Source organism: Boleophthalmus pectinirostris, unplaced genomic scaffold (assembly GCF_026225935.1).
Source record: "Boleophthalmus pectinirostris isolate CB_2022bp ecotype Guang Dong unplaced genomic scaffold, ASM2622593v1 HiC_scaffold_18, whole genome shotgun sequence".
NCBI classification, from domain to species: domain Eukaryota; kingdom Metazoa; phylum Chordata; class Actinopteri; order Gobiiformes; family Gobiidae; genus Boleophthalmus; species Boleophthalmus pectinirostris.
Window position 1 is genome coordinate 20,998,360 of NW_026571133.1, and position 16,645 is coordinate 21,015,004.

At 38.7% G+C, this 16,645-nt stretch overlaps 1 protein-coding gene across 6 annotated transcripts in view; it reads left to right on the plus strand.

Moving 5' to 3' along the window:
• celf2 (cugbp, Elav-like family member 2) overlaps positions 1 to 16,645 on the plus strand; it is a 140,785-nt gene that overhangs the window by 82,014 nt on the left and 42,126 nt on the right. For all 6 annotated transcript variants that reach the window (XM_055153629.1, XM_055153628.1, XM_055153631.1 and 3 more), the window contains exons 3-4: positions 858 to 1,054; positions 9,532 to 9,614. In XM_055153629.1, coding sequence (XP_055009604.1) covers positions 858 to 1,054; positions 9,532 to 9,614 — 280 coding nt within the window. The remainder of the gene's footprint in view (positions 1 to 857; positions 1,055 to 9,531; positions 9,615 to 16,645) is intronic.

Here is a 16,645-nt window from a genome sequence, read left to right on the forward strand (position 1 = left end):
GTCCCTGCTTCTTATCACAGATCACATGTCAGCACAGCACAGTGAATAGACCCACGTTTGTGGCACACATTAAATACGGACTTTGTGCTGGATATGCAGTTCAGGGAAGTGGAAGAAGGCATGTTTTATCTATGGGTTTTGTGCTAATGTACAGAAGTACATGAAAAGTAACACAGCTTTGTAGAGAAGTGCTAGCAACTGTATGAAACTTACCTCACCTCTTTTAATCCGTGAAACATGAAAACAACTGTATGGTTTTGCTGAGTTGTAAAAACTGGTGAATGCATAAGTATAGCAATTATTCATCATAGACATATCAAGTGTATAGGCCGCATTGCGATGCAATTTAATGGATATGATACTGTTCAGGAAACACCAAGTGAGAAGTTAAAAAAGAAACTGTGAAATGAGAATAAGTAACAAGGCGTAATGCACCATATCACTAGTACTATCCTAGAGAGCTGTTTCTCTCTCATGGTGCAACATTAGAGTCAGAGAAGGGGCTAAGAGGTACATGGTCTTTACAGAATTGTTGGAAATTTAGGCCGTTATGAAAATTTTATGGAATGATTGTATCTCTCCTGCAGCTCTTTTAAAATAAAGTATTCCTGGCCTGTACTCAGTAGAATCTATCAAAGTGGTACAAGGGAACAGGGGTGAACATGGGTGAACAGGGATGAACAGGCTATCACTGGGAGCAAAGACTGGACTTTGTGATCTAGTCTATCACAGAACTCCGATAGCCTTCATACAGGTGTTGGCATTTGGGATTTTGGGCACTACATAACTCAGAGTATTGCTAAAATGTATGTTTTGGTTACTTACACATGTTTCTATTTGTGTGTTTTTCTTTACAGTAATGGCACTCCTGGGAAGATGAACGGGGCACTGGAGCATTCGGACCAGCCTGACCCGGATGCCATTAAGATGTTTGTTGGTCAGATCCCGCGCTCCTGGTCAGAGAAGGAGCTCAAAGAACTATTTGAGCCTTATGGAGCAGTTTACCAGATCAACATTCTCCGAGACCGCAGCCAGAACCCTCCACAGAGCAAAGGTAATAGGCTGTAAAACTATTATGTGTTAGACTCGGAATATGGACTTGTAGTACTTGTTTTGTGATGTAAGCTGACATAAATGGTTGTACCAAAGATATAATGTGCTAAATTGCAGTTACATTTCATGCACCATTTAAAGACAAAGCCATGTCAGACATAAAGGCTCAGTTGTTCAAATTCACATGATTCGCAGCTATTTTCTCGCTTTCCTTTTTATTTTTGAAGCTGTTTTTTTTTTTTCTATTGATGAATTTGTCATGTAACACTGCAAATAATACAGACACTAGCAATGAATAGGGAGACAATAGTGCTGCCATATAAACAGGCATCAAGCAGTGGGGGGGCTGATGACAGGCCTGATGAGATGTGCTAGTGGGAGGGAAGAGAGAGAGGACATAAGGAAGAGGAAATGCTGTGTTTGCATCCCAGTGAAACTCCAATGAGATGTCAAGTTTGACACTGTCACAAAATATCCATCACAAGTAAAGGATTGACTGTTCTCTTATAAAACTTTAAGATCTGGCTAAAATAAGTACTTTCTTTCTCCATAATATTAATAATAAATTAGTTGTTTTGTGTTTCAGCCATAAAAGATTTTAAATTACTCTAATAAAAAAAAAAAAATAAAAAACATAAACAGCAATAAATGCAATCAGTCATTGGAAATTGTATAGATTTTATAGATGACTACCAGTATATGTTTTGTAAAGTATTACAATTATGTCAAAACCCTTGAAGATTTGTGTTGTCTGTATACCATATTAGATTTATTAGAATTCTGATGACATGAACCAGAAAGCCAGTGGTTTAAACATCACCTTAACAAAAATACTGTTGCTATGTTACTTCACCTAACATTGCCCACAGGAAGGACATCCATCATATTATAAATGTATAAAAAAAAAAAAAAAAAAACTTGGAACAGTCCATGGTTTAAATATACCTATTGCCTGAAAACTATGGTGGTGTCAAATGAGGTGATAGACATAAACAACAGTGAGTCATTTGTGTTTTGAATGTGAAATCCACTTTGAGGTGTGCTGTCCTTCACCTCCCTCTCCCACACACTCCATCTCTGCCTGCTTCTGTCTGAGTCTCTCCAGCTGCCTCTTCTCTCAGTCACATGAGTTTATGTGATCACAACTCCACAATATTCTCTTGCGTAATGCTGAATGCATTTTACTTTGAGATGACTTCTACAGTTACTTTTATATCTATTGTGATGGATGGCAACATGAAAAGAGTTCTCCTTAAAGTCCTTTGCTTGCCCCCACTCTTTGGCGTACTATTCAAATATTTATTTTTCCTTGGACTAATGAGGTAAGTGTATCACTTGATTCCACTTAAAACACAGAAAAATCCAGGCAGGCACTATTCCATTCCTCTCTTTTCACTAATTGAGATCTCTCGGCCTGATTTGTTTTTCTATCTCGGAGTGAGGTGGAGTGTTTTAAAGGGAAATGTTGCATTTGATTGGGCTCTTAGTGGCCTTGGTTTGTGCAAGCTTTAAGCACTGCTGTTGTTTTTCCAAGTTAAGTACACAGCCTGTCCTCATCTGCACCAGCTCAACAAAAAATGCCCATAAATGCTTGCACTATGTACCGTTCATCTGAGTAGAGTCAGAGATACCACGACCTCCTGAAGTTTTTGTTTCATATTACAAAAATGAATACTTTTTCTGGTTTTGAAAAAAGATCTCAGCCAATTTGGGGACAAATAAGGCACTACCACACAAACCGGTCTTGACCTTTACATCTTCTTCGGCAGTTTTGATTTAAATGAGTTTGTTAGTCCCACTGAGCAGAAGATGGACCAAACTTTGGCAACTAGAGTTTACAGCTCGACTTTACTGTTTCCAGTGTTTGTATCCTCATTAGCTGCCACTTCTAAAATTGTTCGTCCAAAACACAACAACATCAAGAAAACAGGAACTGTGCAACATAATGTAACACAAATTGACAGCAAAAGTTTGGCAAGCAACAGACTTGTCTTCAAAAATAAACTTGAGAATGGGATCTAAAAAGTTAAAGAACAATTATGATGCTATTGTACATCTTTCTGATCCTTGGAAATGTACATGGTACAGAAAATCAGAGTTTACCCTTGTACTGTTACAGTTGCAAGTAAAAAAAAAAGACAAATTATAGGCAAATAACTCAATGAAAAGACACCAAGTTTATTACTGTTTTATTTATTTATTGTTTATATATTTGTATTTTTGAAAGTCACCACTATTGCTGATTAGCCATGCATGAAATAACATGTAGGTCATTTTAGTATGATGAGTGATTAATTGATTGAAATTAGTGATGAAATTGTAAAACCATCTTCCATGGAGAATAAGGCACCCAAATGTTGATTTAATGTGATACCGAGTTGATAACAAAATGACTGGATAAGCCCGGAAAAGATGAGAAATTGAGATTTTTTTTTCCTGTGGAATGAGGAGAAGATGGAGGGAATGATAAAGGAGGAATTAGAAAAAGACTACCAGAGGGGTAAACACAAAACGTCCTCTTTTTCTATGACACAACCTTTAGGGCTGTGTTTGTGTTCATTGTGGTAGCAAGAAACAATTCATAACATCTATTTAAACTATATTGGCTACCTGGACAGATATCTATAGTGTTTTAGTTGTATTCTGTGGTTGACATTGCTTTTCACCTCAAGGATAGCCACCTCCATGTGTAAAATAATAACAAGTAGATGTGAGAGAACAGAACAGAAAATAAACAGGAGTTAGCCTTGCAAATGTTGTAAATAGATGTGGCATCGCTCACTCAAAGAACAGAGATCTCAGTGGGCCAAGGTGTGTGGTGCATTGATAGGGTAAAAAATGTTTTCTGTATTTTTCCTTCAACAATCCACTGTGATACTAAAATAGTTTAATTTGAAAATACCATCTCATCTAATGCTGAACAAACAACAGCAGTATACTCTTCATTTATACAAACCCTTGATAAATCAGGTATTCATCAGTTGCTGTGTTATAAAGGCATAACAGTTGAGTAACACCAAAGGAAGCTCTTAAAGGTGCACTGGGTAACTTTTCTGGAGATATTCCACAGCATAGCACTAAACTAATATATCTTGCATGTATCATTTACAGGTGTTTTTATTACTGTAAAAACATGCATTTGGGGCTGGTCAAGCAGAAGTATACAGCAAGGCCAAAAATTCAACTTAATGCATCTGATATAAAAATGTATTCAACAGATAGCATATGTACTCTGGTTTATGAAACGGTTTACCTTTTTTCTGTACCATTTTTGGTTCTAAAGTTACATATGTTTTAAACAGACCATGTATGAAACATGGAACAAAAATTATTTCCCAAATTTTAAAGACCTGCAAATCATGTAAATAAATGGATGTATTTCATCATATCTTGTGTTATTCGACCTTTGAACTGTTGATGAAGGTACATGATTTTTTTTTTATGTATTTAAAATGATAAAAATTAGCTTGGAAGGACTGACATATTTTATAGAAATAGTTTCCTTTCATTTTGAAGTAATATTAAAGTTTTCGGAAGAAAAAAGCTGATAAATTATGCAAAATCATGCACCTTCTACTTGCTTGCACAATTTTCCCTCCGTTACTTTTCCCTCCGTTACCATGACCTTTCTTAATAAAAAATCTCATTACTCAAAAAGTAAGAGGTTTTTCAACCTAATCTTGTACCACATTGTAGAAAACTATATGAAGCAAATATTCAAACCAGTTTGTTAAGGATATGTAAGTGAGAACCGTTATCGCTGTTTGTATTTATTGCCCAAAAAGTGCTGCATATGTCATTTCCTCCGTTACCGACATGAGTTTTTTTATTTTTTGTCAACAACTTGAAAGAATATCGTAGGTTTAACTTTACCCTATTGGAGTGCTAACTCTTTCCTACATTCTAATACCTTACTTATTTCAGTAGTCCCTCTAGTTTCTGAATAATAATCTGCCCGTTGCCCTCCGTTACCGCTTGACCGGACCCATTTTTACTGTGAGCAGGCCCACTTTTCCACAGATCTGACTTAACTTGGTGATGTGGCCTGCTTGTCTCTGTGGAGATAGTAAAATTAAACACCATAACTGTAGAACATTCCAGATGAACATAATGACAAACTCTCTGACAGACCCTCTTGTACAAAAATTACATAGTGCACCTTTAAAGGCAGCGAGAATAGTAATAATAGTAATATTAGTACATTTAAAAAATCGCTGGTCACGGTGATCACTGGTCAAAACATCATGATATAAACAGCGTATAGAAAAACATTCAAAAGCCAAGAAACCAGAAACAAAAGATTTAATCTCAAACTGCTGAAAACAGTCTCTTATCCTTTGTCTAACACATACTGTCCAAATACTTCTGCTTTTGCTTTAAAGTACAAACTGACTGTATTCTCTTACCCATCAGTTACAACAGAGCAAATACCTAACTGTCCGAGACAATTATCTGCTCTAATGGATTCATCTGAGACAGGGCCCACTCTAGACAGACAACCGACTTATTTCATTCTTTCCTAAAGCAGAGACGCCAATTATGTGGCCTTAACTAGATATAAGCTTTTTTAGCAACTTAGTCGAGCCCAATTAGGGAGCAGCTGCAGGTGCATTTTAATGGGAAGGATTCTCAGCTCAGAATTCGAATTAGGCTTTTTTTTTTTTACCTCACTGTTTATACTTTTGCATGCCTCAGCAACATAGACTGTTGCCTGGTTGAATTCGCAGAGCAGGGATTTTACCCTTTGCTGAAGTGTGTGTGCTGGCGTGAGTGTGCACTTCAGGGTTAGTCAGAAAATCGGCTTTGATTCCCGGAAAGTGCTTGTTGTCTCCAGAGATACTGAGAGGAAGAGGATTTGTGTTGATTGGTGTTATTCCCTCAGAAGTAACCTGAAAATGGTATAGCTTTGCCTACTGGATACACCATGTAGCTGTCACATACATGCAACTCTAAAACCATTCTTCTTTATCCCACATGGCGTTGTCTATGCAATAAATAAGCAATGTTTGTCAGGTGATAGTGGAACAACACTTTTATTTAGGTTGCTGCTCCCTTCTTATATGTGGTTTCCATGATGAACAAGTGCATTGGACATTTGATAGATTTTTGTGTGATAAAACATGTCTGCATCAAGTCATGTTACTATGACTGGAATGGTTAACAAGCTAAATGCTGGATGTCAAACGTCCATAACCATTAGTAAGGGTAACTGTCAGCACAATCAATTAATATTTTAGGCATAGGTTTAGGCATAGGCTTAGGCACAGGGTTTGGCGTTTTCCATCAGGGGAATTTCAATGTGTGAATGATAGTTAGCCATACATTATGAGTGTTTGTTGGTACTTCAAAAAACAATAGATGAGTACCCCAAGGTAAACAGCCAATATTTATGTTTTATTCAGCATATGCTCAGCCATGGCAATGAAATAAACTAAATAGAATTATGCAACAGTGATACCTGTGTTCCTCCGCTTCCTGCATGCCTCCTCACCTCTTCACTCCTCTCTGTCCTCCTGTGTTGAGCTGCAGGGTTGGGTCGACCCGTCATCGGATGGGGGTTGATTGGTTGACAGAGGTGAGGAGCAAGGGTCTTCTCTCACTCAGAGTGCATCGCCAGCTGCCAAAACTATTTATACTTGTTCTTGGTAGCCATTTTTGACCATTCATTCTCATATCTTTCTTTTCTCCAGACAGACTTTCAAACATGAGCTTATTAAAGCCCTCTTCATTTGATCAGGTGTATAGTTTGTTCAAATGTCCCTGATCTACAGCAGAGGTAAAGAGTGCTTCCATGCATATATCTCTCTTACCAGGACAAAGCATAGTCAAGTCTCTTGTATAGTTCTTGTTCAGCTTACTCAGTTTACTGCCTTTGTCTCAAAAGGAAGTCATCAAGACAGTATATGTAAATTCTTCTCATCCTTCAGTTTTGTGTTCACTGGTGGCAAACTGGTTAAATGAGACTGTGGGATCATCATCTGGCCAGCTGACACAAAATGTATATGGAACAGAAAACTCAAACTGACAAGAACATTGATTGTGCAAAAACAAGCTTGCTCAAGACTAATTTAAATGAGATGCACCCAGAAGAAAATCCAGCAGTATCTCTAAAATGAGAAGAAATAAGCATGTCAAGTCTTGGAGCTTTCTGTTTCCATGTTGCGAGCATGCTGACTCTTAAACAGGAGAAGCAGGATCTCGGGATAGTGTGTGCGTAAAACTGTGTGTGTGTGTGGCTATGTGGTCCACTCCTCTGCTCTTTGATCCTGGTTTGACAGCACACCACCTGGGACCCTCCACCACACGCTGCATAGCTCCCAGGCTCTGACTACACTGTAGGAATCACAAAACACTGGCTAACGTGGCGCTAACAGCTAGCCCTCCCCTTCATATTACATGCCATCAGAATCACTAATGCTAAGACCCAAAGCTAACCCTCCATTGTATACAGTGGAAAATCCAGCTGCAATCATTATTCATCGCTCACAGTACAGTTGGAATTGCTAATGGCACTCAAGGGTCTCAGACTTGAACACAGGTAAAATAGAATTATATTGTTGCAATGTACAATGCTGGGTCACTGCTAGGTTTTCTGTTGGAAAAGGATATAGCTTATCCTGCAGGCACTGACGGCTGTTCCTTTTGGATTTAACTGTGGATATCTATATTCATAAGAAATACACTGACTGTGTAGCAACTGGAGAGTTGTCAGAAGTAATTCCCGTAACATGGTCATGAAAATCTATTATGTAGACCTTTTAACAAAATAGACTATGAATGCCTATTATCCCAGTAGCCCCAAGGTGTGCTCTAGGAAAACAACTGACCTGTTTTATTGATTATTGAATTTATGTCTTTATCAACTTCAAACTGATGTAGTTAGCCGGAGTGCCTATCGTGGAAGTCCGAGCAGGAGGAAGAAGGAGAATTTAATTTGCAGCCAATACACAAGCACAGAAATCCGGATGCTAGCACTAGGCTAAGGGCCAACTATCCAAACAGATCTGAGACCCGGAGGAGGTCGCAGGATTTCAGCTCCATTACGCTCCCAGACTCATCAAAGGGACCCGGGGATCAGGAGGATAAACCTGCTCCAGATGCTCACTGCTGGGTTTCACTCAGATGCACCGCAGGGCAAGTGTCACCAGAACGGAGGCCTGTGATACGTCCAACACCCCCTCAACTGTCTCACCCATTAACACTTAGCAGCGCAATGGGGATGTCAACAAAGCAGCTGTGAACAATGGAAAATGTGTGGTTAGACAGTATGCACATGCCGACTTGTTAGTTAGTCTATTGTGTATCATACAGGAACAAGGACTCATACTCCATCTTTACCATACAGTTCAAAGGTGTGGATTAAATAATGGTTTTCAATGTAAATAAAAAAAAAAAAAACTGACAGATAGGTTGTATGTCTAATTATCTTTGCCTTACAACTAATTATTTGATTTTATGTCAGCCTGTGTAAATGCCTGTGCTGTGTAAACCTATAAAGTCAAAGTAGTCATAAAGTGGCCCAGTCTACAGAGAGCTGTGTTGCACATAGCCCTAATAGCAGTGCTTGTTTATAGAAGGAGATGAAAGCCTCACACCTCTCTGTCTGGCCCTAATGTGCTCCCTCTCAGTTTTAACCTGACTGAGCGTTTTTATCATACTGAGTCAGCAAAAAACTACCACGCTCCCAAACTGTTTCTGCTTTGTTCTTTGGGGATTAACCACAATTAAGTCCAAACATTTGCCCATATTTTTCACCTTTTGATTCTGAAAGTCCTGTGGGGTCCTTGTGTTTATCTTTATGGGCAAGCAAAATGCACAAGTTACAGTATTTTGTACTTCACCTGCAATTCTTAAAAGTTTAAAAATGCTGATAACTAAAATAGCTTCTGTATAATTTTGAGACTATTTTGATTATTTTTGTGGATTGAGCAGACAAAGAATGAGGATAGCTAACTTAGATAATTGCAGCCTGCCCCCGATAAAGCTGATGAAAATTGATGCCCAAGCCCTTCATGCCAATCTTATATTGAAAGTACACACTGGAATCTAGCCTTGTGGTCATGGTTAACCAAAATATACAGTAAATATATATATATAGTTAAGCTATTGTGAATCAGTTGCTATTGTTAGATGTTACATGTTTACATTATCATGTCAATATAGGAATCTGAGGAATATAAAATGATGTTGCATGGCTCACAAACTCACTGGACACATATCCATGTTTTCCAAGGTGTGTGCTGGTTCTGTTTGTGTGAGTCTGTGGGCACAATAACACATCCTTCTTGCTCATGTCTCAGAGGCTCAAGTCATCAGCGTCAAAACATATTCCAAAGTGCTGCCTTCTTCTGCTCTGTGTTTTCTCCTTAACATTCTCGCCATGTCGGCTGGTGTCGACAGGTGATGCCGGCAGATGAATAGAGGAAGTGCTTTTGTTGCTGCTTGTGCTCATCCTTCTCTTTCTCTCTCTCTCCCCAGGCTGCTGTTTTGTCACGTTTTACACAAGGAAAGCTGCCCTTGAAGCCCAGAATGCACTGCATAACATAAAGACCTTAACAGGGGTGAGTGTCCTCATTTCTCTTATACTAGTGTCAAGTTTTATTTTACTTACTTTAATTTACCTTTGTTTTACCAAACAAAACATTAAAAACAAATTCTTATTTACAATGTTTGCATGGATGTGCTAGAGCTCTCAAGGGTATGGGAGAGAAGAGGGGCAGAGAAGCCATTTGCATTATCACACCCACACACAGTAAGATTAAATCATCAGTTATTAAAACATTTACAGAAGTTCTCAAATGTCCCTGTGTCCAGTGAGAGAGCAGGTGGGCTCTGCCACAACCTTAATATAAAAGTAGATTAGATCACACCCATAAAACATGCATCTAAGATACAGGTATTAAATAACTTTTTGTCTGAAGTTACAACAGCACAAGATAACAATTTAGGAGGAAGAGATTTAAAAACTAAGAAATCCACTCTTGGAACCGACAAGCAACAACACATTTCTAATGTAAAATGTAATTATAAGCTGCTTAGGATCCAAATACAGACTTGTTTAGGCATTTTATAAACGCATTGCATAACATCTACATCTGCTGGATGCTGCATGCTTCTGGACAAGAAATGTGTATGTACAATACATGCTTGTGCACATCTGGCTTTGACTCTGACAATAAGGCTGTGTGCACATGCTGTGACATTGTTGTCCTCATGTTGTATGCTCTGTGATTGTTCTGTCCTGGAGCACTGCAGGAGAATGACGAAGGCAGTGGGCTGGAGACTCTCTCAATCGTGCTCCTTTAGCCCGTGGTGGATATTTAGTGGCCCCCGGATCCCTTCTGCTCGGGCTATTGGCTGTTTCCCTACCTCTCTCCTTGGCTGCACCAGCTAACTGGAAACTCATCATGTGAGCGTGTGTGCCCACTTGCTTCTGTCAGTTGGATCAGAGGATAGGCCCCCTGGGCAGGATGGGGCGGATACTGCAAACCCCATAAGAGCTATATTCACGATTTGCGCCTGGGCTCCTGCTTCCTATTCAAGCTTGTTGTTTTGTAGAGCCTCCATGTTAATCGTTTCTGGACTAAGTGTGTTAAGTTTGTTGTGTTTTTGTGAACCATGAGAGTTAGTCATTTATCTGGTGTTGAAGGTGTGAAAGAGCCCTCATGGGAGAACATGTTTCAGGAACAGTCAATCTTCTTTTAACACTATGACTAAGCCCCTCCTCTGCTACACTGACTTCATCTTTTACATCTCTGTCTTTCTGCCTCTTGTTCCACCTTTTATGTCTCTGTCTGAATCAGATCACACAGTCAAAACACTTCTTTCTTAGCTGACCCAACAAATACACACTAGTAATTTACTACGCACAAAAATGATTTGTACATCCCACATTTTGTTAAACCAGTTGACAAAAGACTATACATTTAACATTTAGTGCATATGCTGTATTTTTAAATTGTGGTTTTGATATTCTGCTGACATAAAAAACATGTAGACAGTACACATACAAAGAAGCCTTGCAATGAGGATTCTTAATGAATTGCTGAAAGAGTCAAGAGAAAATGAGTAAGCTGGCAGATGGGGAGAGAAGGAAACGCAGTCCAAGGTCAGTGGAGGTGCTGTGCAGATGGACAGGGAAGAGGTGGAGTGGAGCTCTTCACTGTGCTGCAGGGCAAAGCAATAAACGGGCCGCAGTTAAAAACCAATACCTGCTTATTAACTTCTCTGCTCTCACGGCTTGTAAAAGCTGTAGAACAATGTTTGTATTGGCACTCTTCCCTCCCCTCACTCTATCTCTACGTCCAACCCAGGCCCTAACAAGGGAAAGATGCAATCAGAGTGAAAACTGGATGGGGGCCAAATTGACAAAAAGGGCACCAGTATTGGCAGAACAAGTTGGCAGCTATGTAGTGTTAGGACAGTGGAATGATTTCACTTCTGAGTCAAGCATGCGTTCTTCAGTTTAAGTTCATAATTTTCTCATAACGCATTGCACTTTAATGAATCATTTGTCATTTGTTTGTAACGGCCACCTGGAGATTTGGCAGTATATGTGGTAATGTGATGGACTCTGGCTACGAGTTTATAATTATGAGCACTGACAGGCAAGGGAACCATACCAGAGAGAATTACTGGCAAAGACGAGAATGTTGTCTAGTTGAATCATCATGGCAGTTGACATATCCTTTGTTACAATAATGCAAACGTGTCATGTCTGTTGATTAGTTTGTTTATCATCTGATAATGTACAGTGCTAATACTTGTACTATTTTCATACATAAGTTTCCATTTGGTAGATATGAAAAATATATAACATTTTTTTAAATTAAATAAAATATACAAGATACACAACTAATATACAACTAAATTATAAGTATAAATATACAACTACATTATAAGTAATAATAAAGTAATTTTAACACATATTTCACATTAATTTTATAGTATTTTTTATCACACACTTCAGAAAATATTTCTTGCTTCAGAAATTAGATACTGAAGTATTGATTCAAAACACACAAGAACACAGAGTTTGACCTTATATCTGGCTTTGAACAAGTTGTTTTACAAGGCTCTTGAGTACAGCACTTGCGATTACACAACACTAAAAACCCAGAAGCAATAATGGAAATGCAGCATTATAAGAAATCTCTAATAGCTGTCTTTTGATACAAGTGTTATGGCAACCTTTTCATACATATCTCTGCTATTGAAGTTGTACAGCTTCGAGCTATGTAACACTATAGTAAATAGAAGAGTATGTTTTATATAGGACCAAGATTCAGTGGAATGTTTGAGTCAGTCTGGAAGTGTTAACGACACACTGTCTTCCTGTCTCAGAAAAGTGATCTGAGTTACAGTGGATAGTTGTCATATAGATTCAATCCTATACTTTTTATTATATATTCCATTTACTCTACACTATGTATTGATCAGTCACATTTTTATCTCTGAGTCTATTTTCCATAGCATCTGTCAGTGGGTTTAGAACATGTGGGCACAAAGTGTTGTCAACAAGCATCTATGTTAAAAGCAAACTGATTGAGCACTAAGGTCACCAATGATGTTCAGGTGGCCAAATGGATTCCTGTACATTTCAGAATATTTTTCTCTACTCTTATGGCAGATAAAACATGTTTTAGAAGAATAATTATGACCATGCCTAATTTTTAAGCTCAGAGCTGTACTGAAGTAACAACACTGAAGCGTGACACTAATTTGCATACAACACATGCTATGCCATGCTTTTACCAATATTCTTGATTTTGCATAACTACTCATGTCGAATAACAACAGTTTGCCAAACTTGTTCCTAATGACCTGCTAATGAAGCTCCTAGGGGGTGGAGACAGAGTCTGTGTCTGTCAGCATGTTTGCCTGGAGTTCATCTCGTCAACACTCTAATAGCAGCAGTGAGTCTAAATAGTGCATTTTCCTCTTTTCTCTCTCACATACACACAGCACTGCAGCCTATCTATTGTTGCAAACATGCTTGGTACCCCTGGAGCGCCTTAAAGTCATAAGAGCCAACCCCCGCTGCTGGGGCTGATGTGCGCCCCCTGCCAAACTTGTGCTCTGAGCATGTCCCACCACTGACTTTATTACATTACATTATTTTCACTTTCACCTCTCTCCACTCCTCCTGATCCACTCCATGCATATCCAGAGATGTGTGTTTACAACAACAGCGAGTTAAAGCCTGTCAGCGTGCCTGTCAGACAAGGTTGTTTGAGATTTTCCACTAAATTAAACTCTTTCATTAGTGGCTGACAGATGTCTAAATGCCCAGAGTCGGCTACCCCCCACCACCTCTGCTCAATGAGTGCACCCGGAGGCCACTGCTCCATCTGAAGCCATGGTTCAGAAGAAAAGAAAGAGGATAAAAAGGAAAAGAGAGGGAGCTTAATACATATGTTTCCTGTCTAGAGTACCTTTATTTTAGTGACATTTTGTCACTGTCAACTGCACTGGTTTGTGGAATGGCTGGTTGATATTTAAAAAAAAATAATAATAATAAAAAATTATTCAAGTCTTCTTTTCTTCTGGCCTCGGTCACCACAGCAAACTAGTGATGCGCTCAGTGATTGGGTTCAAGACTGTTGAATTTCTTATCTTTTCTAATCAGTTAAATATAGAACTGGGATGAAGAGGATTTGTCACTAAACTAACAGAACTTAAAGGTCTGTAAGGTTTTTTATTTAATTCTTGAAAATTGTGTGTAACTGCCTTACTTGTTTCAGCTACTTTCTTTAGCTTTCCTCAGAAGCGTCAGTTGATGGTGTAGTGATGTGTCTTGTAGGCTTCTTACAAGACACATCACTATAATAATAAGGTGTAGGCTCCTTTTGTTACGATGTATGACCTGATGTGTCAATTCTAATTGCATATGCAGAGGGCATCGGGTGCAAAAACGTGCTACTTACTACTCTGAAGAAGGCAAGTGATGAATGAAAGGACATAGTGTCTGACCCTGAACTGTGTTTGCTGTATTTGAAAATATAGTAACCAGGGATAGATTGGCCTTGACGAAGGTTTGTGCTCACCTTACACTCTCCTACACCCATATCTTACTTTTTCTTGTTCTTTTTTTATTGAGTTCAAACTGTCCGTCTCTCACTGTCTGTACAGCTAAGCATCAAACCTCCTTTGATGCTCCCTTGTCCCATTGTGACAGCCAGTTAGAGGGGAGTATTGGGTTGGTGGCAGCAGAGGGGACTTGGATACCTGAGGAGCGGGGTGGTGGGCTGGTCCACACGGGTAGCTCTATCCTCCATGTGGGTGGATCAGAGCATTTGGCATGTACTGGGCTTGATAAGAAGCACGGGGCTCATTAAAACCTGCCGTTGAACTGAGACCACACAAACGCAGATCCCCACCTCCCTTACCTTTCTGTTGCTGAGATAATTAGTGATGCTCCGCTGGCAGCGTACAGGCACAAGGTTGACTGTTCTCCAGCAAACCAAAGGCACATCAAAAGCCCCCATCAAAGTGAGCGCGATCTTGAGTAAGGTTAGGGTTTAAATGCTCAGAATTACAACCCAAAAGACGTAGCTCATTTAATCTGTCATTTATTGTCAAGTTGGTGGACAGAGAGCTGGATGAAGCTGCAGACTGTAAGTGATAATGTCTATTATCATTCTCAGCCATGTGAGAAATCATTGACTTTCATGTTCAAGCCCTTGTCAGTCTGTCAGTATTACTATGCAGAGAATTGTAAATGAGAGCTGGCATAGGCTACTGCTTTGGATAGTGGCCTCTTTACAATGTCTTTAAATTACTACGAGTGGCAATATAAAATAATGTAATACAAAACCAGAGCGAGTGCATATGTCCAGTATTTGAGAATTAAATTGACTCATGTTATACTAGACCAGTATACTGGTGTCTGTTGGCTGGAAATCTATATTTCTTTTATGAAATTTCTTGTTGTTTATGCCTCACTACACATAATTTGATACTAAAACTAAATGTAAATTCACATCTAAAACAAGCAATACAATTCTTCAAAATTGTGCCCCCCAATTTTTCTTCATATTATTTATTACAAGTAATATTTAATATTATAAAGGGATCAACTAATTGGTCTGCATTAGAAAAATGTTCCACTGATCATATACATGCTGTAGACATATTAATCATTTAATCATTCATTTCTAATTGTTTCATTTCAAATTTTTTCTTTCAAGGAATCAATCAATAGCTAATAAAAAAATCAATGGAGTAGCTGAAAATCCTGAGCATGTGCAGTATATTATTGACATTACGTGTGTATGGAAGACTTCTAGAGTAACCCGACAGTGCTGATTTGCCAAAAGTGGGTGAAAAAGGATATTCTTCTGCATGGTAAAACGGCATCTCATTGGGCATTTCAACACTGTCAAAATCTGCGAGCAAATAGTTGTGATGGAGTCAAGTGTTGCCCGCAAGCCATTATTCAATCTATAAAGCACACTGTATACAGATCTATCACTTTGGAGTCATGTACCATAGCATCCTTTTTCCATTTTAATCATTTTATGACATAAAGCCCATTTTTCTGCAAACTGATTCTTAAATCTTGTACACAAGAATGTATTTGACACAGAGTGGGTGATGAGATAACTGAAGAACCTAATGTTTGCAGTCTATGTTTAATGTGTTTGTTCAGTTACAAGCTGTCACACACATCACCTCTCCACTGCTAAAGCTTTCCTTGCTGCTCTTCAATCTTACAGAAAATAGATGAAGACCCATTCAGGAAGTAATGATTGTAGTAGTAGTGGTGGTAAGCTTGCAAGTGTGGAAATATAGCAATGTAGCTTATTAAATGTATCATGTACCAAGCAGTGTGTCATCAAACATTCATGTGTTATAGCCTGGAGGATATTATGCAACGCACTGAAAGGTTAGACCCCGAACAAGTGCTAGATAAAAAGGTTGAATGGAGACCAAGGCAGCTCACACAAGTGTTGTTAAGGTTTAAATTGCACCTTCAAATTCTCTTTGTCTTCATGTATATATGAGGAGCCAGCCAAAACATTATGGCCACCTGTTCAAAATGCAACACCATGCCACTAAATGTCATGGACCTCAACAGTGACCGCCCACCACTTAGTTCCAGAAGTACATTTTTTTTTAAATAAATTGTTTACTGTAAATCATAATATTAAAAGTTTGCTTGAGTTAATCAGCTAAGTGATAAGTAAACGCCGAGACAAAACTACAATTTTATTTTGGAAACTTTTTAAACCACTCAGTCAATAAAACATTTTGTAAAATGGAAATTTGAATTACCTACTTCCTCTGTTTATGATTTGTAAATCCAGTACCCCAGAATTAAGGCTGAACTGCAGAACTGGGCCTCATCATCTTTCACCATTCATTTCCTACTCTTGCATATATTTCTTTAACTTTGACTACAGTATACTAATCACTGGCTTACTGTTCTTCCGCTATTGACCATAATGGTTCATCTGATAGGTGTAAGTCCAGTGGTTTCTTCTTTGCACACAGCACACACACATAAGTACACACAAATGGATTCCCACAGCAGTCCCATTACAGTGGTTCATTATCGAAATCAATTCAATTAAAGGCTGTAATTGCTGTA